Consider the following 24,629-nt stretch of genomic DNA (forward strand, 5'->3'; position numbering starts at 1 on the left):
GTAAAATAAATCTTCAGAATAAAACATTACAATAATTAAAAAAGACGCACTAAAAATGCTGTTTTGTTTCTGTAAACACATCGTTGGGTGGTTCATGCTGGGTCAAAATTCTGAGTTATTTCGGGTACTTTAAACACATTGTTGTGTTGCTCATGTTGAGTTAAATGGGATGTAGTGAGTGATTTACAAATGAACACCTGGTTGAGTTATTTTGACCCAACAACTGGTTTATTCTTTATTCTCTGGTTTCTCCAAACAGCAGCCTGCAAAATGTTTGAAATATTACAGTTATTGTGCTGTCACAAGTGTAGTTTTCGGACATTTGAGCTTCAGTACACCTCCCGGCGCTCTGCGTATAACACTGGCCTCGGAAAGAATTTCTAAACGTTTTCTAAACGTAGGCCATTGTTTATTTACAATAATTGTTAATTTAACTAAAATGAGGTTTGGCCTTGAGATTTTGATTCAATATCTGTAACAAGTTCGACCCTATTTGCACGGGCGGCACCATGCAGCACGGACACGAGGCGAGGTCTTACGGGAAGAAAGGGGAAAAGGATAATTTATTTAGGTAAAATAGAGGGAGAAAGGGTTGAATAAGGGAGGACGGAAATAAATCGGAAGGGATGAAGTGCATGTGCAGATCCGGGGGCAGTGCCATGCTGGCATGCAGGCACACGGCTGGCGAAAGGTGCAGGTGGGCGGAGTGGCAAACGGAGCATGTGGATGCAGCGCTCCTGCACGGAGTGAAGGCGCCCCATTTCCGCCCACATGGATTAAAGGGCGGAAATGCAGTGTCCTGTTTAAAGTCCCTGGAGTGCGTTACATTTGCATGCCACTCTCTCCTGCTCCACCGCATCACGTTCTTCCCAGACCCCGGACTTAACTCCGCGCATTGCTTTTATAATGCGGAGCAAGCCAGAGATCCTATTAACGTTAATTATCGCCAGTCGGCCTGAATAGGCGGCTCCGTCCCTTTGCATACCTGCAGAAGGGGGTGCCGCCTTTCGAGGGAGCCTACGAAGTGAGCAAGAAGCGATAACAGATTTGGGCGCACACACATCACAAACGCACGCTGTGACATATCGTGATCCTCCTCTTTAACTTCCTACGTAGACTAATCAGCGCTCAGCCGCACGCATAAAGTTAAAAAATGCCTCGGGGGAAAAACAGCAAGGAGACTACCTTTGACCGCTTTAAGAATGCTTTGATAAATTAGCGATTTCTTTGGTTGCGGCTGTAGTGATGAAGGTAATCCTGTATTCACGTCGTCTCTGCAAGAGTGGATGCCCATATAATTCACTTTTCACACGATTTACATAATCTAAAATTTGTTTATATAAAAGTAAAAATTTTGCTTTCTATAAGTATATATTTCTGTATTATAAGTATATATATCTGTGAGGCGAGTATACACGGAGTTTCAGTTCATTTTCTGACGCGCTCTAGTTCACCGTAAACAATACAAAACAGCGCACCTTGTTTACTTTCTTTATTTAACAAAATCATAACGTTTTTCGTCATTGTGAGTCAACTTAATTACAATGTTTCAATTGATTTTATCTGCAACTATGTGCAGCTCTAGACGAGCTGTGACTCATTAATCCTGGAGAGAACGAAGTAGGGCCTGATGTCTCAGTCTATAGTTATATAGCGCCACTCAGCGGTAAAAGCCAGCAAACGCACAAACCCAAATGCTGTCGCCATGTGCCGCGACAGTTTAAGTAGAATACCGCTTGTCTACCTGCTGTACGCGTACACGGACATTGACTATATGGGTGACGCACGTGCACTGAAACTGAGCATGGGAGACGATTACCCACAATCCTGCAGCGAGAGAGAGGAGAGAACCACTGGCTCAGTTCTGATCATGTGACACTCGGCTGACAAACCGCACGCGTAATACTCGTATTGCAAGAACTTGCTCGTTTATGAACTTAAATGTATTTAAAAATTTTGTTAATCTTTTTATTCACTCTTTCACTCTCCGGTCCAACTCATTTCAAACCACCTTAACTGGATTTAGAACTGGCAATTATTGATCCAGATCATCTAATGCACTAAATAGCTCTTGTGTAACCTAGAGCTGTGTTTGGAACATGTCCCATCTGGTTTGCACTTAGTGGGACCATCATTTGCTTTCTCAATTTTAACCAAGTCACCAACAGCATCACCAGCAACGCACCCCTACACCATCACTACTCCTCCTCCATGCTTTACAGTGGAAAGCACATGTTCACCAATTGTCTGTTCACCCTCTCGACATCTAACAAAACCATGGCAGCTAGAACCAAAAGTCTGAAATTTGGAGGTAAGAGATAAATGGACAGTTTTGCACTGGTGTAATATCCATTTCTTGCATTTTTTAGCCCAAGCAAGTCTTGTCTGATTGTTGTTACTCTAAAGTAATGGTTTCTTTGCTGCTATTCGACCATGAAGGCTAATCTGAGAGTCTAATAAACTCATCCTCTGCAGCAGCGGTATCTCATGATCTTCCTGCCCTGCGACAGTCCTCATGAGAGCCAGTTTCATCATGATGTTTGATGGTTTGGGTAGTTGAGTAGTTTTAGCAGCACAAATACGGCTACTGACTCTGTACTCTCCCATCCTCCCATCCCATCCAACTGATGGTCTAAAGCACATTAAGAAGGCAAGAAATGTCACAAATTAACCCTCAACAAGACACACCTGTGAAATGAAATCCTTCCAGGAGACCACCTTGTGAATCTGATGAGAGAATCCCATGAGTTTACCATCAAAAAACTGTCAATGAAGCCAAACGTAGCTACTTCGGGTTGTATAATACTTTTTTGCTTACTACATAATTCTATGTGTGTCCTTTCATTTTTTAGATCTCTTAAGTATTCATGTAAAATGATAAAAATAGTAAAAAAAAAAAAAGGACCACTGAAGGAGGTGTGTCCAAACTTTTGTCTGGTAGAGCACATGCGTGCATGCACACAAAGCTATGCAGACACTGCCATAAAACATAAACAATATATTTTTTCTGAAAAGGTTAGACCAGGCTAATATAAGGATAAGTTTTACCCAGCGATGGTGAATTTTTATTTGTGTGACTAACTAAAAAGGGGCAATGCCAATGTTCTGTGAACATACCTCTTGTGAATATACCTGTGAATACCCCTAAAAGAAATATAATTACTGGGGTAAAAAATTAATCGACAAAAGACTTTTTATATAAAGACTTTTAAAGAATTTAAATAACAAAAATATTCAGTAAACATTAGCTAAAATAACTGCCTTTTCTTTAGGGCCTGGTATATTGACCTTTTAGGGTACACAGACATATTTTGAAGCAAGAATTCAATGCATAACCAGGACTATTAATATAGGCTGATGTAAACTGCAGTACAAAGAGTGTTGCACTTTGTCCCATGAGACCTTCACAGCCCAAAAAGTCTTCAACCCTAAAAGAATGCGCGCTCATCATGTCCTCTATTACTCTTGCATATAAGCCTGTTGGTATTTTTGCTTTGTTTAGATTTTTGTCATCCTCCGACAACTTCTCTCTAAATCTGCATTTACTCATGCCTGAGCCTGCATTGCTTGCTCATTTCTTTTCCCGTCACAGCCCTCAAATTGGAAGCTGGATAAAGATATTGATCTTCAAAAAATAAGGATCACAGCCACACAAGCCACACTGCCACCTACTAAGATAAAATCAGGTAAACTAAAACATAAAACCGGAACAGAAATATCCACACTTATTCTGCCTCCCCTCTTATAATCTCACACATTTTAAGACATTTTAGGCACTGACAACTAATGCATGCAAATTGAGACAATTTAAATGTACCATGGGAACCCTCCGTTATTTAATCATGGATTGGGGTGGTGAATATTGGGATGCTCTTTGGTCTCTTTCAGCACTCATGAGCAGAGCTAAAAAATCTCACCTTGCACTTACTTACCCTCTACTTAACCTTTCCCATAAGCTTTTAATATCTGTGCTTCGAAGGACTGCTCCTTGAAAATTGCTCCTTCCATATTTTACTTTACAGTGGAAACTCGGATTGCAAGTAACACGGTTTGTGAGTGTTCCGCATGACGAGCGAAGATTTTTAATAAATTTTGACTTGAAAAACGAACAAGTCTTGGTTTATGAGTATCGTGTATCACGTATTACACAGGCGCTTCTTGTTTTGACCACGAGCCCCACGTGATCACAACTTGGCCAATGGTTTTTCTCTCTCTTGCTTTTTTCTCTTGCTTTATTTTGTTGTAAACAGTACACGTGTGCGCAGATGTTGATTATACCACTGTGGCCATGTGTGCGCGTGTAAAACATTTTATTTTGTGTTTGTAAGTGCGTGTGTACAGTGTGCGTGTACTGTTTCTTATAACGCGTATGTGCGTGCGTGTAAAGAGTCTAAAGAAAGTCTCATTTGAGAGGCTAAAGATCCATTTTCTCCCTCTCTGTTATGTGTGCGCACGTAATTTGAAACCGTGCCCGTTCACACACACACTCTCGCCTTTACACCCCAGCCACTCTCGGCTTAATTTGTCTGTTTGTTTTACTTTACAGCAGTGATTCCGTTAGTATGCGCTCCCGCGAGTGTCATTAAAAATGTTCCTTGCTAATTTAATAATGTAATATTTGGTTATTTGGTCTAGCGGCTAGCATGCAGAACTTTTACCGCTACTGCCCGGGGTTGAGTTACAGTCGGGAAAAGAACCCCGGCCACTAAGCGGGTTATACAAGTCAGTGCATTCCTAGTGCTACCCCCAACCCTGAATAAATTGGACATGTCTGAGTCAGGTAGGGCATTCAGTGCAAAAACTGTGCAACATAAAACATCTGAATTCGCCGATTCACTGTACCTGGCTAACACAACAAATGAATGCAAAAAAACAGTAAAATACACTTATTTATCTTTTCTTAGCCCATTTTAAACACCGTTTGGCTGATTTTTACATTTTAAAGGCATTAGAGCTCATTAACAAACATCTCTAAGGTAAGAATAGCAACAGTTTTCTGTTGTAACTGTGTTTACAGTTTAAAAAAAAATACAATCTTCATAAACTTTCAACAATGTAGTTAGGGGTATATTAAGCAAAGGTTTTGTACCTACCACAAGCACCAGAGGAAGGGTTGAGCACCAGAGGGCTTGTGGACAGAGTGGTCAAGACAGTAGCTGCCATCACCTCTTTATCAGCATGGCCTGACGGCTTCCTATGGACATGAAGGGTAAGTGATTGATAATTAAATTTAATTTGTAATCTTTAAAATGCTGTTTTGCTGTGCCATGTAAAGAAAAACAAATAAAAAGCATCCTATTACTGAAAAATAAATTTCTGTGACAGCAGCCTGATATTCCCTGACATGTAGCATCCTATGAATTTCTTTACTTTCCAGCTTTTTTCTCTTTCTCCTCTGCCTTAAATTTGTAACAAAAAAAGGGCTTTTCATGTTACCAGAAAATGGTAAAGTCTACTATTTTAAACTACTATCTAAGGTCTTCATGGGAATTTAGTAGTTCTTCACAAGTGCTTAACACAATACAAAAAATTATAGAAGCGTGTTTAATAGTGAGAGTAAGAGCATTTTTATATGCACACAATGTGATGAGAACCCAGAGCATTGGAACGAAACAGCTGTGTGGCCACTTGTTAGTGAGGCTAAAAAAAAATGTTTTAAAAAGGCTTTACTTAGTTAGGAAGAATAAAGATTGGCCTTTGGAGAAATGGCCTGATGAGTTCAGGAACCTGAATGGTGCATCCACAGTGATAGATGCATCAGAGAAAGAAGAGAAATGCATGCACTCATCACATGCGTGTACAAACCATGTATATATTTTATAGCCCTTAAACATGAGGCCTCAACGTGGTTTTGTCTCATATTTTTGTACAAAAAAAAACGTCTGCTGTCCAAAATCTTCCTGCATCCTATAAAGTTAGTAGACTGATAGTAGGCATTAGAGTAGCAGTGTCCATAACCGTCCTCGGCGGAAAGTTCTCAGCATGTGTTATAACAGGCCAAATTTACAATGCAATATAATCCATTGTCACAAAAGACCTCAGCACTGCAATAAACTGTTCTGTAAGTTTCTTCAGAAATTGAAATAGTTTTTAATCAGAGAGTGTGTGGAAAGGCCTGTTATCTCTTTTATGAAAATTCCTAAAAGGCAGGACAGAGTGGTAAAAATTATGTGATGGATGAGTGAAGTAACCTGCTTGTTGCTACTACAAAAATGCAGTATCTCTGAAGCATGCCTATTTGGGTATTTTATGCCCATGTTTTTTTTTTTTTTTACTATTTTAACTATATTTTTAAAGATTATTTTTAACCAAGACTTCCTCCTTCCTCCTACCTGTAAACTGGCACCTTATTCATGTAACACACAAACACAGACTCTCTTTCATGCAACTTTTCCTTAAATATACTGTATTACTGTAATACACCTGGTTGTGTATTTTGGAAAATTCCACCACAATAACCATGCAGCCAGATTCAGAGTTTCTGGTTTACGTTCACACAGAGCAGCCAGAATATCAGCTTTATTTGCCCAGCAAGTGTTTATCCATGTTAGTAAATCAATAGCAGGGTTTGTCCGACAGTTTTTCATGAACACCAAGTACTGAGTGAATTTGTGTCTGATTTAATCACAAGTTTTATATAGTCCTTTAATACTGTCTCTTACCATTCTCATCTGCACACAATCCCAAACTATTCCCTCTTCATCCACACATACTCAAAGACAATCCCCACCTCATCCTTGGACCTACTGTACCAACCTCCTTCTCATCTTTGATGGCATTTAAAACAAACATGGTGAGAAATCACCATTGTCAAAAACTTTTGTAAATACCACTGACCTTCTTTCTTCGGTTTGGTTTATGCAACTGTACTGTAAAACTGATAAATGATGACCACTGTCCCTACAATGTCCCTCATGTTGTGCAAAATTTAAATATACATATTTTTGGTGACATTTTTAATTTTTAAATAATTAAAGTAAACTAATATTAAAGAAACATGTAATAATGTTCCTTTAAAATTTTAGCAGTATATTTAATAGAATACTCATACATTATTGTGCCATCATTTGTGAAAGAAATAACACCATTAATTTCAGATTACAAGTCACATGTTTTAATGTAGGTGAAGCATGGAGCAACTGACCATAAGGTTATGATGCATGTGTAACTACTAGTTACTTTAGGGCTAAATGCTCATAAATTAATATTAATTAATTAATAATTAATTTATTAATATTTTACCACGGGTGCAGTTAAAAATGTGACTGCAGAGTAGTGAGTGAGTGAGCGGGTTAGTGAAAGAGTGACTACGTAGGTGAATGACTGAGTGAGTGAGTGAGTGGGTAGGTGAATAAGTTCTACAGCTATGATAATAATCCAAATTTTTGATCATTTTGAACATACTTCAAAGTAAATGAACTTAAATGAATTAAATTGAGATGATGCACTTCTTACACAAACACACATTAAGGTTTCCTGCTTCTAAGTAGACAATTCATCCAGATCAGCACTAATCTAATAAAAGGGCACTGAACTGTCTGTTACATAATCAGAAATCCCCCCACTGCTTTCCTCTCCACCCCGGCACTGATCTCTGAAGCTTTTCTTCTCTGCCTTGCTGCCTAAGCCTCTGCTCAAATAAAAAATTGTGGTATAGGGAAGGAAACTAAATGTGTTGCACACAGAACTTCCACAAAACAACTTAATGTGCAGTATAAATGCTGCTATACATATACACACACACCACATAATACTTTAGACCACTTTTCATAATAGCAAAAGGGTTCAAGATGATCAGATATTTCAGTAATCATGGCAAAGTTCACACACACACACACACACACACACACACACACACACACACACTTCTTTAAAGGCTGTAACAGAAGTTCCAACTCCTCCCAGCTATCAACTTCATGGCTTCATAACCAGAGCGAACTGGTTTGAAGCTGCAGTGCAGGCCAAGCCCAAACTGTGTTTTTTCCCTTAAATTGGGTCAAATGTAGGAAGAGAGAGACGGACAAAAATATGAAGAAATCAACTCCATTCCAATCAAGAAAAAGACACAGGACAAAAAGGAAAAGGAGAGAGATTTTTTTTATTGTGCAGTAAACAGTATGCCATGTCCAGCTTGTTTTGGAATGATGAAGGGAGATGTGACTGTGGAAATGTGGAAACAAGAGATGGCATGGCTGGAGTGGAATTGCATTTCTGTTTGCCCTCAAATGCAGCACTATAGTAAAGACCAATAATATCAAAACAACTGGAAGGTAAAGTGTGTAATGTTCATTAAATGTGTATCTTGTTACAATGGCTCCTGACAACTGTCGGGATTTATTACATAGAAAGAATTTAATATGGGCGCCAGGGGCTCACTGATGCACTTGGGGAGTGAAGGCTTACCCATCTGGTCTGTCCCCACAGGAAAGTTACTATAGCACTAATTTCCTAAAATGTATTGTATTGATAGAAAGGTGTCAGAGTAGCCTAGGGGCTACTCTAGCGAGTTTGCGCTACAGTCTGGTCAGAGTGCCTACACTGACCTCTGTCCACTGCCAAAAGTCCCCACACTAGGATCTGCGCATCAAACCATGAAGCAACTGAAAAAGGTCGCTTAGAACAATGCAAGGCAGTCAAGACAAGACGAGATGCCTTTGTCACTTACACTATACTGCCTGCCAAGAAAGTTGCACAATCTAAAACTTTGTTCAAACCCTTTTAGATCTTATTATGGCACACAATGCGGTGGCTGAAATGTGTGAAAATTATTCCTCATGCTCCCACAATCATTCTTTTACAATTTGAGTCATGGAATATAAGCCATGCCATCAACAAAGATAACTATGGCACATAACCTGGTATAACCTGGTCATACAGTACTTTTCGGTTGTCTGTTGACTTTACTTTATTGTAACATAACGTTGCTACACCTAGACCTGACTAGCTGAAGCAAACTTGGATCATAACACTGCCTCTAGTGGTTGTCAATCGTCCACAATGCACGAGTGCATCTCATCATGCTTTTTCTTTGTATACACTGTATAGATGAATAAAAGTTGTTAAAACATTACTATTATACCCTCATACATTTTTTAAACACTAGCCTTCCACTATGTTTGGAATGTGGCTGTGATGATTTGGACATCATGTTAATTTCTACCATATTTATCACCAGTCTAAACTCATTTAGAATAAATGAAATCTTATCAGCATTATAAATTTTTCACTTAACTGATTGACCCCATTTTTACAGCCTTGTACAGTATTTAGAGTAGTGCTATTAAGCTTGATACTGCCCCACATCTTAATTATTAATACATATTGTTAATTAAAAAATGACAAAGACATTCAGGAACATATCCTGTCTCACATTTACACCCTTGTTTTACATGTACACTTGCGTTGGAAGCATTTAACAACAAAGTGATGGGTCCCTAAACCAGGGCAACAATGATGTTAAGGCACAATCTCACACAACTTATCCACTGTTTTATTGTAAAACTGCTTCAAGTTTATTCACCTAAGTGGTGTGTTTTACATAAAGTTAATAAAAAATAAAAGACAAACATGCTCTCTAAGCATGAGTGGTTGAAGCTAAAGATCGCAGGAAACAACTGTGTTTCTATGTTGTATAGTTATAACAGTAGCAGAGGACAACTATTTTCTTGCCCCTTTTGTACAATGAGAGACATGATGCAGTATCTGGAAATCAAACACTAAATGACATGTTGCCCACTGAATGACATGTTACTAAACACTAATTTCATGCTGGATAATTAGCACAGGGATAACATGCAATCACATTATTGTTTTATTTTTAGAATTACTAATTAATTACTAATCATCTTTTTTAGCCACTGGCTATCAGAGATTCTCCCAAACCTTAATTGAAAGGTTAAACAGCATGAGGATGTGGTTAACAGTTATCCAGCTGGCAGCCCAAAGCACTTCAGCAGATCATCCTTAAAGCCGACCCACTGAGTTTAATTGGTGACTAACAGATTTAATTATTTCATGGTACATATGAGACCAGCAAAAATTAAATAAATAAATAATAAAATAAACAAATAATTAAATAAATTATGAAAGACTTTTAAATAGCAATAAAATGTGTACTTAATCAGAATTAATTGAAATTAATTTGTGTCAAATTCTAACCCTACCATCTTTCCTCATACCTCAACAGAAATCGCGATTCATCAGAACAGGATTCATCCGAACAGGATTCATTCTTTCAGTTCTATTCGTCGAGACTGGGTAAGCCTGTACCCACTGCAGCCTCAGCTTTTGAGCATTTTAAGATGCTTTTCTGTTCAGCTCAACTATATAAGATCCGAATAAAATTGTTCTGGAACAAGATTCTTAGGACAGATGCCACATTATTTGAAGTATACCAATATCATCTGTCAAATAAGGAATAGGCGGTGTTATTGCATACTATGTACAGTAGGCTTGTATCGCTGCTAATAGAGCTTGTTCATTGCTTTTTATTTATGCTGATAGAAGTAGGATGCAAGATTAAATCTCTTCAGATTTAGTTAAATACTGCAAACCGAGAGGACAGTGCTTCAGACGACGTAAGTACGGCTCCAGAAAAGGCCTGGCAACAGGAAGAGGAAAGGAAACTTAGCATGTGGTGGTGGTAAATATTTGGACAGCGACTCTCTTCAAAGTCTAGAATTCATTATGGGCATGTATATTTGTATGCATGTTGATCGACCATAACAGTTACTGTTATCAGGAGGTAAACAACATTGATCATCTTATGATGGCAGATGTCAAGTGGTAGGATATATTATGCAGTAAGAGAACTTTTAGTTCACATACTGAATGAGTTGTAAGCAAACATAAGAATCTGAGTGATTCTGTCAAGAGACATATTGTGATGGCTAGAAAAAAAAAACAGCAGGTCTTGTGAGTTGTTTCTAGTAAGCCGGATCAGACGACACTCTAAAAGCAAGCCTGTCTGGTCTAATCCCACATTAGTGCTAGTATAGCACAAACTACAAAAATGATGTTGGCTATGGAAGATATTTACAGCAATTAAAGGACTTGATAATCTCATTCACAACTTTAGAGGTTTTGTGAAGTCCATGCCTCAATAAGTCACAGCTGTTTCTCTGAAATAAGAAGAGTCTACACAATATTATGCAGGTGGTTTAGATGATCCCTGATCTGTGTATATACAGTACTCTGGGGCGGAGAGAGCAAACTAAATGAGTTTTATACCTATGGCATCATTCAATTCAATTCAATTTTATTTGTATAGCGCTTTTAACAATTTACATAGTCACAAAGTAGCTTTACACAATCAAAAGAATTAAGTTTGTATGAAATGTGAATGTGTATAAATCAAAATTATACCATCTGATAATCTGTTAAGATAACAATCAAACAGAGTCTATAGAAAGTGGCAACATGCTGCACATGAGGTCCCCAGTGCTGACAGAAATAAGGGATTTTTTTTTAAGGGGTGCTTCTTTTTAGTATGGATAATAATGGATTGGGGATGATTTGAAGCGGGAAGGAAAAACACAAAAAAGTGAGGCTGAAGATCTCTAAATATAACACTTTAGCCAGCTGTGACACGTAACATGCTCCGCTCCTATGCCCTGGAAAAGGGACTAAACGGTTTGTGGTTGCTAAGACATTTGAAAACTTTCAGCATATCGACTCTGCTTATCAAGTCAGTAATTATATAGGATTCCAGTGAGAGTATTGCCGAAGTATGTAAGGTTTATAAAAAACTTCCACCATGTTTTTACAGTTACAGTAGTCTCTGGTAATAAACATTTTGAACACTGATGCAATATTTTGGACAGAAAAGGATTCTGATTTTCTACAAGTCCTCCTGAGCCTCCAATAACGACCTGGACCCCATATTAACATCAATTAACATACTGAACTGACTGCCACCTAACACAGTATAAATGCAGATTAATTCCTGCTCTCTGTTTCACCTAAATGAGGATGGGTTCTCCGTTGTGTCCGGTTCCTCTAAAGGTTTCTTCCTATTGCCATCTCAGGGAGTTTTTCCTTGCCAATGTCTCCCTCGGCTTGCTCATCAGGGACTATCTGACCATTTTGATTCATACACATTCCATACAAACTTAAATAATTCTTTTGATTTTGTAAAGCTGCTTTGCGACAATGACAATTGTTAAAAGCGCTGTACAAATAAAATTGAATTGAATTGATTAGGATCAGAATCACTGGTCACCTTCCATTATCAGCCTAGAGTTCAACATATAATATTACATTAAACAAAAAGCTAGATTTTGCTGTCAGGTATTCTCCATCATCCCCCATAAGTATTATTTCGAAACAATAATTCGCACCTACCACACGGGATAAAAATATGAAAATAGTCCAGTAGTCCTATAAGATTATTAAGAAATGATGACGTTTTACTACCTCAAATGCCACCAAAGTAAAAGAAATTTAACAATGAGCACGTGGGGATGCAAGGTCTTTGAACACACAAGTTTTTTTATTATTATGCATTTTGAGGTGTTTTGAGGCTTATGTAAACGTGTGTAATGAGTGGGATTGAGATTAATCCTCTTACAGAGTGTGGAGAAAAAGGCAGATCGGAGACTTTTAATGTGCTTGATTTTTGATAATGTAATGACATGAATGCATTTCTGTTGCACCACTCGAAAGCTTCTGCGCTCGGTAAGAATCAGTTGTTTCTGAGGCTAATCAACCAATCACAAGTCACCAAAACTGATAATTAGCCAATTCTGGTTACTGGCTGATCGACCAGTTTATGTCCATTATAACCAAAAAATTTTAATTAAAAAACAAAAAACAAAAGTTGAATCGCCACACATGAATTGCCACACAGAAGCGTAGCAATGACCGCAACAACAGTATGCAGACTAGCAACAAGGTACACAGTGGACAGTAGCAATTAGTTTAGCCACAAGCTAACCTGCCAATTATAGTAATAACTATAACGTTGATTATCTTCTTAAAATACAACTTATATGATCAATGTTAGTGATTATTAGTTATAAACGAGATGTAACCAAGTATTTTGTCTGTATATTAAGTGATCCAATTAATAAAACCAATTCTAATATAAAGTAATCTAAAAGTAGATAGTAAACACTTTACACTGTTTACAGTGTGACTGGCCATATTGATTTGACAAGACTCTGTAGGCAAGAATGTAAATGGTAGTTGAAAAGACTTCCTGAAGTTGCCAATTTGAAATTTGAGGGGAAGATTTAAGATGAAGAATTACATTCATTACATTACAAATACATTCAATTTACATTTATCCCATTCACACAACTGAACTCAAACACTGTGCTACCACTGGAATTACATACAACTTCATCTTAAACACAGCATTGGGCCCCACCCAAACAGCATGTGTGCGAGCATGTGCTCACTCACTCACTGTGTGTGTGTGTGTGTGTGTGTGTGTGTAGCCTGACCCTGGCAGCACACATGAGCTGATAGCAGCTTGAGTAAACAGAACAGGCTGTGGCTGATAGTGCTGCAGAGCCAGCGTGTGTATGTGTGAGCACAAGAAACACTACAGCTGACATCGCATTACTGTAAAGAAAAGAAAATCTAAGGAAAAGAAAACTGTTCTTCATCGAGACAGCTAATGAAATAGGGATGGGCCTCTGCCAAATTCTAATACCCCATGACAGATAGTAGTTAATTCAATGTACTGTTCACCAACACCGTACATTTATATACTGTATGTGATACACGGTTGACTTAACCAACAAAAACAGTAAAGTAAAACTGCACTCAGTTGTGCACATTGTAACACACCATTGCTGGTTTTACCATCCCCTTGTTAACACAGTCTAGAAACAGGATGACTAATTTAGCTTGCAGCCAGACTCACTGCTTGGGACAGAAACAATCAGATCAGAAAAAAACATCAATCATGGTTAACTTCAACACAACCTACAGAAGTGTGGCCAGTAGAAAACCAAACCTCAAGCGATTCTCATTCTGCAAAATAACTAAAATAAGGAGATGATATTTAATAGGTATCAGATCATCAGTGTTTACCTTTCTACAGGAAACAAATTAAGATTTGTGGAGAAATAAAAATAAAGACTGCACCAATGCCAAGTCAAAAATCACAAAGGAAACTACACAGATGGAACGTATAAGCAATGACAAAACTGGCAGTGAAGGGGTGCTATTATAACCTTTAAAACAAGTTGCCACATTATTCACCTCTACAGTAATTGATTTAGCAATTCTAGTTTATAATAACGTAGTTAATATTAAGTTTAGTACCGAAGTTTGCATGTTGTGATAAATAAACCAATCAAGGCAATATAAATAAATGCTCAGTGTGTGGACAATCCCTGGCATACAATTAAAAATGTTGTGGAGTGGGATGGGCTTTATCTGCACAATTTAGGCAGGCTGGTGTCGATCATAGTTTTAGACTCCATAGTAAACATTATTGATAAGTGATTATATCTTTTTTCCCTTGCATCTACCAGATAACTGGGAATACATGGAGAACTTTCTCATCTATGTGTCCACATACTTTCCCCATTCCACAGACATTTATTATGACCTTTGGCCTCTGGAAAAATGAACACTGACATTGAAAAGTGCAGAATAAGCAGATAACATCAGTACTTTGTACAGAATTCTCACACTTAGCACAAACACACAGGCAAATACCAGTCTTTCTGTTGTCTGGTAAAAAACTCTTGGGTGAATTTTGCAGCAGCTGGTAACTGAGGTCCTGAACCAGCCTCTTTATTTGCCATTCTAAAAGTTAAAACTTGTTTCTTTTTTGGCTGCTCCGAATACAGGTCACCCCAGTAAAAAAAAAAATTCACATATTTGATTTGGCACAAGTTTTACGCTAGAGCTGTGAATCACTAATTACATGTGTCAGATTTTTCTCAAACTAATTTTACTCTCAAACAAAACTATTACTAAAACAACTAACCGTATCTAACTAAGCATTAAAATAATTTGTAACTTGGTAATTTTTAAAATGCCATGTCGAAGCAATAATCTTTTTCTTACTGCCACCTCTGCTCTACACTCCAGTCCATTAGGTAGTGTTAATGTAAACTTAAACGCTGAAGTGATCCTTTCTAAAAACACGAATATGCTGTGTGCAAATTTAAAATGCTTAGAATTTGTTTATTTAATACTATTTATCATTTATACGTTTCCATCAAACTGAATTATCCATATATTCAATTAGTTAAATTAGCCATAAAAAGATTTAATTGCATCTCTATTTTACATCAGATGCATTTTGAAATTTAGATCCTGGCCTTAGTTTAGCCCCAGCCAGCAAAAGTAAAATTGCATAAAACAAAAGTTTCCAGACCAGGGGTCATGATCCTGTTTGAGGTCACTTGACTTACAAAACAGGTCAAAAGAAAAATTTACAATCTCCTCTTTTTTCTAATTTTGTTGTCCACTGTATAATGACAATAAAGACTTTTTTTTTTTGGTTTGTTTCATTAATGGATGTCTAAATACCACTTTTTTTAGACCGAGTATGAGTACTTTTATTAGGGTACTAATAGCAATACCTGATGTTGTCCCGGAGCACAACATGAACAGAACTTTTTACAATCTCCTACATCTAAAAAATATCAAATGCACCAGCTGTTAATTACTAGTGTGTGAAGTCTGAAATTGCTCAGCATGGAGAGCAAATCTCTGTTAAATAAAATCCTTAGCAATTATTCTAATGTGCTTTTTCATACATTTAATTTACATAATCGTTGGTTTTGTTTTTATGGTAAGAAAAAATAATAGTCTATTACATGCACCTTACCTGAAAAACTTATTTCCTGATAATTAAAATTAAGAGGAAATAGGGCCTCCGAGTGGCGCAGTGGTAAAGTGCTCGCCCTATCATCCGGAGATCGCTGGTTCGAACCCCGGGTGATGCTGTTTTCCTCTCACAGCCGGAGGCACAGAGAGAGCTGATTGGCTGCGCTCTCTCAGGGGGGAGGGATGAGAGGTACTTGCGCTCCCACATTAATCACGGCTCTACAGCCAATCAGGGGCGTCTGTGAGCTCGCGCATGTGGAAGGAACGGCTAGCGGTTTCCTCCGAGTGTTACTCCGCCCCTAACAGTGGGTGAGCGAGCAGTTCGAAAAGATGCGGTCGGCTGACGTCACGCGGTTCGGAGGAAACACGTGATAGTCTTCGCCCTCCCGCCTGAATGGTAGTAGTAGGCTTAATGTGGGAGCCCCCTAGCCCCTAGGGGGCAAAAAAATAAAAAAATTAAATTAAATTAAATAAAAAAATTAAGAGGAAATACATTTTATTGGACAGGAAAATCATCCCCATTTTATTTGTGGGCTCTTTCAGTACCACGACAATGTCTTACACAATAACACCATCGCAAAGTTGAAGTCCCAAAATAAACACAAAATATTTTACATTTAAATGAAGAGAACGTATGTGGTGGTATGTGAATTGTCACAAAAGAATCATGATGGAGGAGAGAAATTTGTGTAGTGAAAGCCAGATCTACCTTGAAGTATTGGTGCAACAGTATTGTACCAATTTTATAAGTATGTAGTACAAGCAGATAAAGAATCTGATAGCACAGTCATCAGATTATGATATATCTATCAGAACATCCCTACTTTAAGAGATTTCTTTACAAATTAAGATTAGAAATGCCGAACAGAGACTTGTCTGGTAATGTTCTGAAATGTTATTGGGAGTTATTTATTTATTTATTTATTTTTACACATGGTACATTCTACTTTAGTCTTTTTACTATCCTGATATAATCCACTAAAACAATTTAGCGATATACACCGAAATTTTTATCAATCTACAAACTAGCATTCTTATTTAAAAGCAAACTCTTTGTTGACTTTGGTTCTGGCCCAGTGGGGTTATTAGTGTTTAAATATTAAACACCTCTCATTTAGCCTTCAAACCAACTGAACAGCACGTGTGGCATCCAAGTCTAGATTGGTAAATAAACTCGGCTCCACTGCTTCGTGTTGGGCCATGTCATGCAACCCTGACATGATACTGGTCAACTGCATTACACATCCATGTGTTACTAATTTTGTTACTACTATGTTAGAGTACTTGCAAAGTATTAATCTAGAACAAAAAAATTAATGTAAAGTGGTCAAGGCTCGCAGGAAAGTTATATTGTACATTTGATGTTTGTGAACTCATGTCAAGTAGAACATTTCATTTAATCAATAAATGAACAGTATGTTATTTAGAATTGTATACAGTATATTCCAAGAATTTTAACTATAATTCACAAAAGTCAGTTCCAATGTGGTAATCTGACTGGACGAGAGGCCGCATCACATAATAGGCATGCTGTTATCCAGCACATCATCACTCCCTCTTGTGTATTGTTGCTCAATTATAATGCAGATCTGGAAACACCTTTTCAAATTAAACATACAGAGCTTTTGTTCATACTCCAATAACGGCTTTGATGATTGTGTTTTTATGTAAAATCATGTTTACTTAACATGCCCCTTGGCCTAAACACAAGCTGCTCCGTTCCATTTATTAAAAAAAAAAAAAAACCTGCACGAGCAAAACAGCTCCATGTGTCAGCAGCCTCATGTGAGTTATACGCCCGCTTTTTTCTTTACAGAACGCTTGTATACTTTGTCCAGTTGTTTATCTTTCTATCTGTATTTCCATCTCTCTCACTGTCTTTTCTCAGCAGTTCCATGCTTTTCCCCTAATAATAGCAGGCCCTTCCTCCCCTTCCATTCCCCTGACACCCCTCCCCCAACCACCACTCATGTTATGTAATCCAGCTTGTTCAGGCCAGATACAAATTTGTGCAAACACACACACACTCTCTCTCTCTCTCACACACACAAACACAGGAGTGGGCTGGATATCCTCAGTGTTTATGACAGCAGAACAGTATCCATTGTGCAGTATTTAGACTGATTAATGACTGGCCTTTAATAGTACTACACACACACACACACACACACACACACACACACACACACACACACCCCTTATGCAAGTCATTCTGAGCCTGTTAAAATCACACAGGCCAAAACAACAACACAGTTTCCCTCCTCTTTACATACACAGCATAAAGCAGAACTTTTTGTGATGAACTCTATGCTGTTACAGCAAATTGAACATGTTTGCTTAAAGAAAGAATCAATAAAAAAAAAAAAAAATAAAACAACTTCCATGTATTCAGACATGTTATCAATTGCATTTTAGGGAGTTCTGGAAGAAACATTTAGCTGGAAGAAAAGCAACAAAAAACACACAATAAACCAACATTATTTAGAGCTTGTGCTAAATTTTGCATTTGGAACTATTTATCATTTTTGCTTTGGGAAGGTCATGAAGTACTATGCACAATTATATCTCAGCTTCTGCTGACTATTGCAATTTTCTAAACAAGTCGTGTTTGGTACGCTGCTTAAAAGAAAAACAAAGCTTAGCGGATGGCAAAAATTTACATAGGAGTTTAAAAAAGTTGCAGCACACCAAATCACATATAAGAGTTAATTCTCACAAGCACATGTGCATCTGCATGTCTGCAAGCTTTCATTGCTCACTCGTGTAAACACAAAAGCATACTCCTCTAAGTTGTGAAACATGCATACACAAATATACTACTTCCTTTGTGCATCTGAATTTAGTGTAAGGGTTTGTCTGCTTAAAACAGAAAAAAGGGAAAGGGGGACAATATGGGTCATTTTAGTAAACACTACAGTAGAGTTCATCGACTATTGTCACAAAAAATATTCTGCATGGATTTTATATGTTAGGACTCAAAAACATACAGAGTTTAAAAAGTGAAGTCTACTTTTATAAGCACAAAGCATACCAACACTACATGGTGCTTATTATGATACACAAAAAGTGTATTATGAAATTTACGAAGGTACAGTTAAGTCCGTCTCTGCTGCATGGATGGACTTGGTGCTCTAAAGGCATTAACTGCATATGTGGACAACATGGTGCCATTTACTCCTATGAGTCGCAGGTGGGTCAAAATGGGTATTGATATCTTGAGAAAATTGATTTATGCAATCACTTTGTTCACTCACACTGGTTTGCCCTTTATATCAGTACAGTAAGCTAGCATAGATAACATAAGCAACATATGTCAAAAACACTGCAAAAAAAAAAATAAAAAAATCCCCACTGATGGGGTGTTGAAATAGATAACCAAAGACATGGCTTTGCTACAGAGCTGTCAAAGCTGTCAACACTGTAACCAGAGATGCATTGACTGCAATTTTATTTGCTGATTTTGTATTTTTATTTTATATATTTTTTTAAAGTCGGTCTTGCTAATTCTGATTTTTGGCCAATTCCAAAAATTTTTACTATAATTCACAATTTGTATTTATAATAAAACATGGACAATTAAATAGCATATGCATAAGGATACTGGAATTTTCCTCACTCATCCAAATCTCAAAATAAAAAAAAGTTTTTTTAAAAATGAAAAGATCTCAGAATTTAATATTATGTACAAAAACTGTAAACTATTTGTGGACAAGCTACTTACAAAAGTGCTTTGAAGTTTTCGTCATTGGATAGTTCTCTTCACTGAGTTACTAGGTAACTAACTTAGTACCATAAGTCAAACACAGTCAGAAAGGTTTTTTTTTTTCTTCTTCCAAATACTGAAGTAACAGATAGATCTTTAGTTGTTGTTTAAAGATTGTCAGAGACTGAGCTGTACGGACATCTAGAGGAAGTTTATTCCACCACTAATGTGCCAGACCAGAGAGATGGTGAGAGGTGGTGGGACAAGTAGAGCTGTGCTGGAGGATCAGAGAATCGGGATGTGATTAGAGCTGAGAGATAAGTGGGTGCTTTGTAGGCAAGTATTAGTGTTTTGAATTTGATGCAGGCAGCTACAGTAAAAGCCAGTGCAGGGAGAGGAGATGTGGGGTGGTGTGGGAAAACTTGGAAAGATTGAAAACGAGAATATTACTACACTATATAATTTAACCATTATAAAGTAAATGTAAAAAGTTTATTAACCGATAAATAGACCGCTAAAAATGGCAGATTTTGGTGGTAAAAAAAAAAAATAACTAAAAAGCATATTGTAACAATATAATCATGATAACAGGTTGTTGTTGTTGGGTTCATGATGCAACTGCAAATTTAAAATTATTCAAAGAAAAGAGAATTATTACTATTATTAACCAATATAATAAAATCTATATTACATTAGCAACTGGTCTGAATGTCAAAACATGTTCAGTGTACATTTAATCACTGAAAATTCACGTAAACAGGCTATGCTTGCATGTCAGCATTTTCACTAAAATTTATTTTCAACTAAGGAGCATGGGTCAATACCAATGCTACCATAACAGAGAGATGAGCGGAAATCTGGGATATCATGTTCAGCTTCTTAAAACTAGGTGCATTTACCGGGACCCTGGTAGTCCAATAACAATCAGAATAATAGCCCACTTAGAATAATAGTGCTTCAAGTATCCACCTTCAGTCTGGCCCGATCTGACCTAATCTGAATGAATTTTCAATGGTAAAGTGAAGAGGGATGTAAACCTTCAGTAAGGTTCACTAAGTCAGGAAGTGTTGATTGGTTGACATTTCACACATAGTATAATGTTGCACAGTACAACAGTACTGAAAAGGCATTGTGCTTTGAAAACTATACTACTGCTTTGAAAGTAATCAATGCTTTTACCAAGTGGATGACTGCATAGCCTATCTAATAGGGATCTGTCTCTTTAACGTGTGCATGATGTAGCGAAAAAAAAAAAAGAACTGACCGGGTTTGTATTACAAGCTGCATTAAGCAGGTCATGAGCAACAGTAGAGAGAGCAGAGTACATTTTCATCTCAGGAACTAGAGTGGAAGAGATGGCTGCAGTAATGCGGTGATCTAATTGAAATAAGAGATATTTTTGTTACAATGTGGGTAAAAAAGATAAGTCTAAACAAAGCAGTACCCCTGTGCACATGATGTTTAAAGTGTGGTAGAGTTAGTTTTACATTGGGTTTTTTGCTACACATTTTAGATTATTTCTTCAACTTCCTCAGAAATAAACACAAAAATTACTAAATGTATATTGTCTTATTCTGATTTTGACAGAGAACCAGGTACAGCTGAATATATTTTTACATTTTACCCCTTTAAAATTCAATGACTCTAACATCTCAAACACTGAAAACCAGAGCTTTATACAGTAGTAATAGAGCAGTTATCAAAAGACCTGTGGGCATTTGCTCAATGCACACACATTCACTAGTCTTAAAACACAGCAAGCACCCACTCTCATTAAAAGTGGCACACATCAAAGCGGCTGAGACACTAGCCACCCTTCCTGCCTCCAAACTCTTAAAATACAGCTTTAGAGTTTGGAGGCAGGGACGGTGGCTAGTGTCTCAGCCGCTTTGATTGGCCAGTCTCCGCCATTGACATCGATACCTATTCTGTACTTTCTAGTGCACCCAGTGCTTCCTGAGCATGCAATGTTGTTCACGGGAGCTTCCCTTGAAGGGAACACCCTGCAACGTCACCACCACAGACATTGCTTTCTCTGTCCATTATCCTGGTAACATGAGCACTACAGCTACCTGTTGCTGCTACTATGAAAATTTCAAACCATTATTATTGATATACTATAAAATATACTTTATATACTTAATTTAATTCATTTACAAGATGGATGCTGTCATTCCTAAAGCGATTCATATTGAGCAACTTAATAGCCTACAGTATGTAATATTAAAGTATTGATTTAAAATGCAGCACAAGGCACCAAAAGACTGGCCAGTGAGCAAACATGAGAAAATGATGGAGCTGTGGTTATTCCAATTAAAGGCACTACAACAATTAGATTTCGTAACCAAATTTAAGGAGTTATTTTTTGATTTATTGAATTGTGGGATTGGGATTTCGCCCAATTAATACCCCACATTTGCTTTAGAATTTGCCACAGAAAAAGGTTGTGCCCTTTCAATATCACACATTTTATACAATATACAAGTATTTTTTACCAGGAGTGTATCCTATTGCAGAACATCCAGAAAGACACACTCGGATTCTAATATCAAACATTAATAGACAAAAGCATTAACCAAATTTTATAGAAAATCCTTTTTTGTCCTTTTTATTATTTTTTTAATGAAATTCTAAAAAGTCTAAGGAACAATAAAATTTGCACAGCATTTTGGTTAAACTTTAGCCCATTCCTCCTAACAAACTATTCTTAATTCTCCACGGTTACACAAGTCTCTCAGATGGACTCTTAATTTCAAAATCCGTGATTCACGAGAGAAGAATTTGGCATTAAATATGTGCTACACCATTTTGGCAGCATTTCTGGGGGTATTTTCAGGGCAGTTTCATGTTGAAACATTGATCGTTTTTAAGATTCAGTCTTTTAGCTGGTTAAACTGTCCTCTAATGTATCCTGGTACAATGCTCCATTCATGTTTTGTTTGTCCTGTAATGCCCCATTACTAATTGCCCAAAAGCAGTCCAAAATCATGATCCTCACAGTTCCCTACTTCACTGTCGGTATGGTACCTTTCTTTATCCAACATGGCAAACTGTAATAATTCAAGAATTTAATTTCACTTTGTCGGAGTACAGTATACTGGTCCCAAATCAGTTTTGATTAGTTTATATGCTCTTAGACAAACATATTATATATTGGTACCTTTTTAAAAAATTTTTAGGGAGAGATGATTGCAGTGCATTTTATTGCTTGTACTCCATCCAGCTTTCTTAAAATCCCCTTGCTGAAAATTTTAGAAAATTAAGCTAATAATAAAGCTCTAAAATTATGCGTTGTCTTACCCAAAATTTTCATACAGCCAAGGAGCTCCCATCAGCCCATCTGTTTGCCATGCCTTCTGGTCAAAATAATAAAATGGCTATAATATCAAATAATAAAAAATATTTATTCCTAGCTAAATTTCACCTTGGCTTTGTACTTAAAGCTTGTTGCATTCTCTGTGTCTTTGAGTTTAATGTGCAGCGGAGGGACAGCTGTGGAGAGCTCCCTCTACTCACAGACACACTCACAAAAAAGAAGCAGACGCAACAGTTAAAGTCCTCAGAAGAGCTGTGGCTTTGCTCTGTGGCTTTGCTCTATAGCGTTCATGTACATATATACTGCCCAGCCAAGAAAAGTCATAAGTCATTAAGTCACACTCTCAGGCATCTCTTCATCCACCTCTCTTTTTAACATGATGCACCAATCACTCTGGAACAGGGTTAATCTGGACTCATCAAACCACATGACCCTTTTCCAATGCTGCAGAGTCAATACTTTAAGCTCCCTAGCAAATTAAAGCCTCACTGAGTCACTTGATCACTTGAGTTCGCTTCATGTTGTGTGTGTGTGTGTGAATGCTTTTATTAAACTATTAAATATATATGCTCTCCTATTTAATAATGTGTTTTACAGTTCTTAACCCAGTTTTGGTAGTTTCAGCAATCATCTCAGTTGTTTTCTTTTTTTTTGATGCAAGCCAATAATTTAACCCTTCTAAAACAGAGTTTTATAGTTGCATCTTTGTAGCAACCACAGGATATTAGAGACGGGGTGGGGGTGGTAGGGGGGATCTATTCAACAATTATTTTATGTGATGATTCACGTTAGACAGGCTAGTGACCAACCAAACTTGGCTGGTTTTCAGTTTGATTGGCCATGATTGGTGACTGGCTGAACAGCATCAATTATAAACAATTCTGCACCAAGCTTAAAAGCTTTTGAGTGGTGCAACAGAAACGCATTTAAGGCATTACATTATCAAAAATACCACGTGTTACAAGCCTCTGATTTGCCCTTTTTTCCAAACTCTAAAAGCGAATTAGAAAACTCACTCATTACACACTATTACACCAGTCTCAAAATACCAGAAGCGCAAATTAGTCAAGAAACACATGCGTTAAGAGACCTACGTGAATGCATTAGAAGCTGAACACGCCTCGCAGCCACTCAACCCCTGACATTTAATTCCAAAACATTTAAAATTGTAACAAAACCAGGGAAAATGTAATATCGAATCAGGATATTTATTTTAAAAAAATCTGATACTTGCAGAATGGCAATTTTAATCGAATCGGTGGCTAGGTATCGAGATATAAGAAACCTTGACAGGAACCAGACTCAACAGGGTGATAATGGATAACAGGGATTGATCTGCAATCATACTGTGTGATAGGAGCCTGTAAGTGTTTAAGTTATTATAAAGTCCAGTTCGTTATTGGAGGCTCAGGTAGACTGCAGTCACTTGACAGTTCAGGATTAGTTTTCTACAGTCACAAGTCCTCAGAGAACAGCTGTCGGCATCAGCCGAGGCCAGGCCAGTCTTCATGGAAAAGTCGAACCGTCACCACACGCATCCCAAGCAGACCACACAGGGCATCGATGCGACCAGATCTCCAACCAGAAGCGGGACACCAGGACGAGTCAGACAGGTCCAAGTATTGTTTTAAGATAATTTCCTCTTTGTATGAAGACTTTCAGCACACCTTGTACTGCCAAATATTTATTTTCCCCTTATACGGGTTGTTTTTTTATCCATATTTTTATTTATGCTTACATACACATATGTTTATCTTATTTATAACTTATCTTATAAATAAATCATGGAATTATATTAAATAGGAAAAAATATCA

At 37.4% G+C, this 24,629-nt stretch overlaps 1 protein-coding gene across 2 annotated transcripts in view; it reads right to left on the reverse strand.

Moving 5' to 3' along the window:
- slc2a4rg (SLC2A4 regulator) overlaps nucleotides 1-24,629 on the reverse strand; it is a 66,696-nt gene that overhangs the window by 18,198 nt on the left and 23,869 nt on the right. For both annotated transcript variants that reach the window (XR_008356098.1, XM_053482121.1), the window contains exon 3: nucleotides 5,094-5,194. Coding sequence is in view for 1 of the 2 variants with exons in the window: in XM_053482121.1 (XP_053338096.1) it covers nucleotides 5,094-5,194 (101 nt within the window). In the remaining variant the exon portion in view is untranslated. The remainder of the gene's footprint in view (nucleotides 1-5,093; nucleotides 5,195-24,629) is intronic.

The sequence above is a fragment of the Clarias gariepinus genome, chromosome 22 (genome assembly GCF_024256425.1).
Source record: "Clarias gariepinus isolate MV-2021 ecotype Netherlands chromosome 22, CGAR_prim_01v2, whole genome shotgun sequence".
Taxonomy (NCBI): domain Eukaryota; kingdom Metazoa; phylum Chordata; class Actinopteri; order Siluriformes; family Clariidae; genus Clarias; species Clarias gariepinus.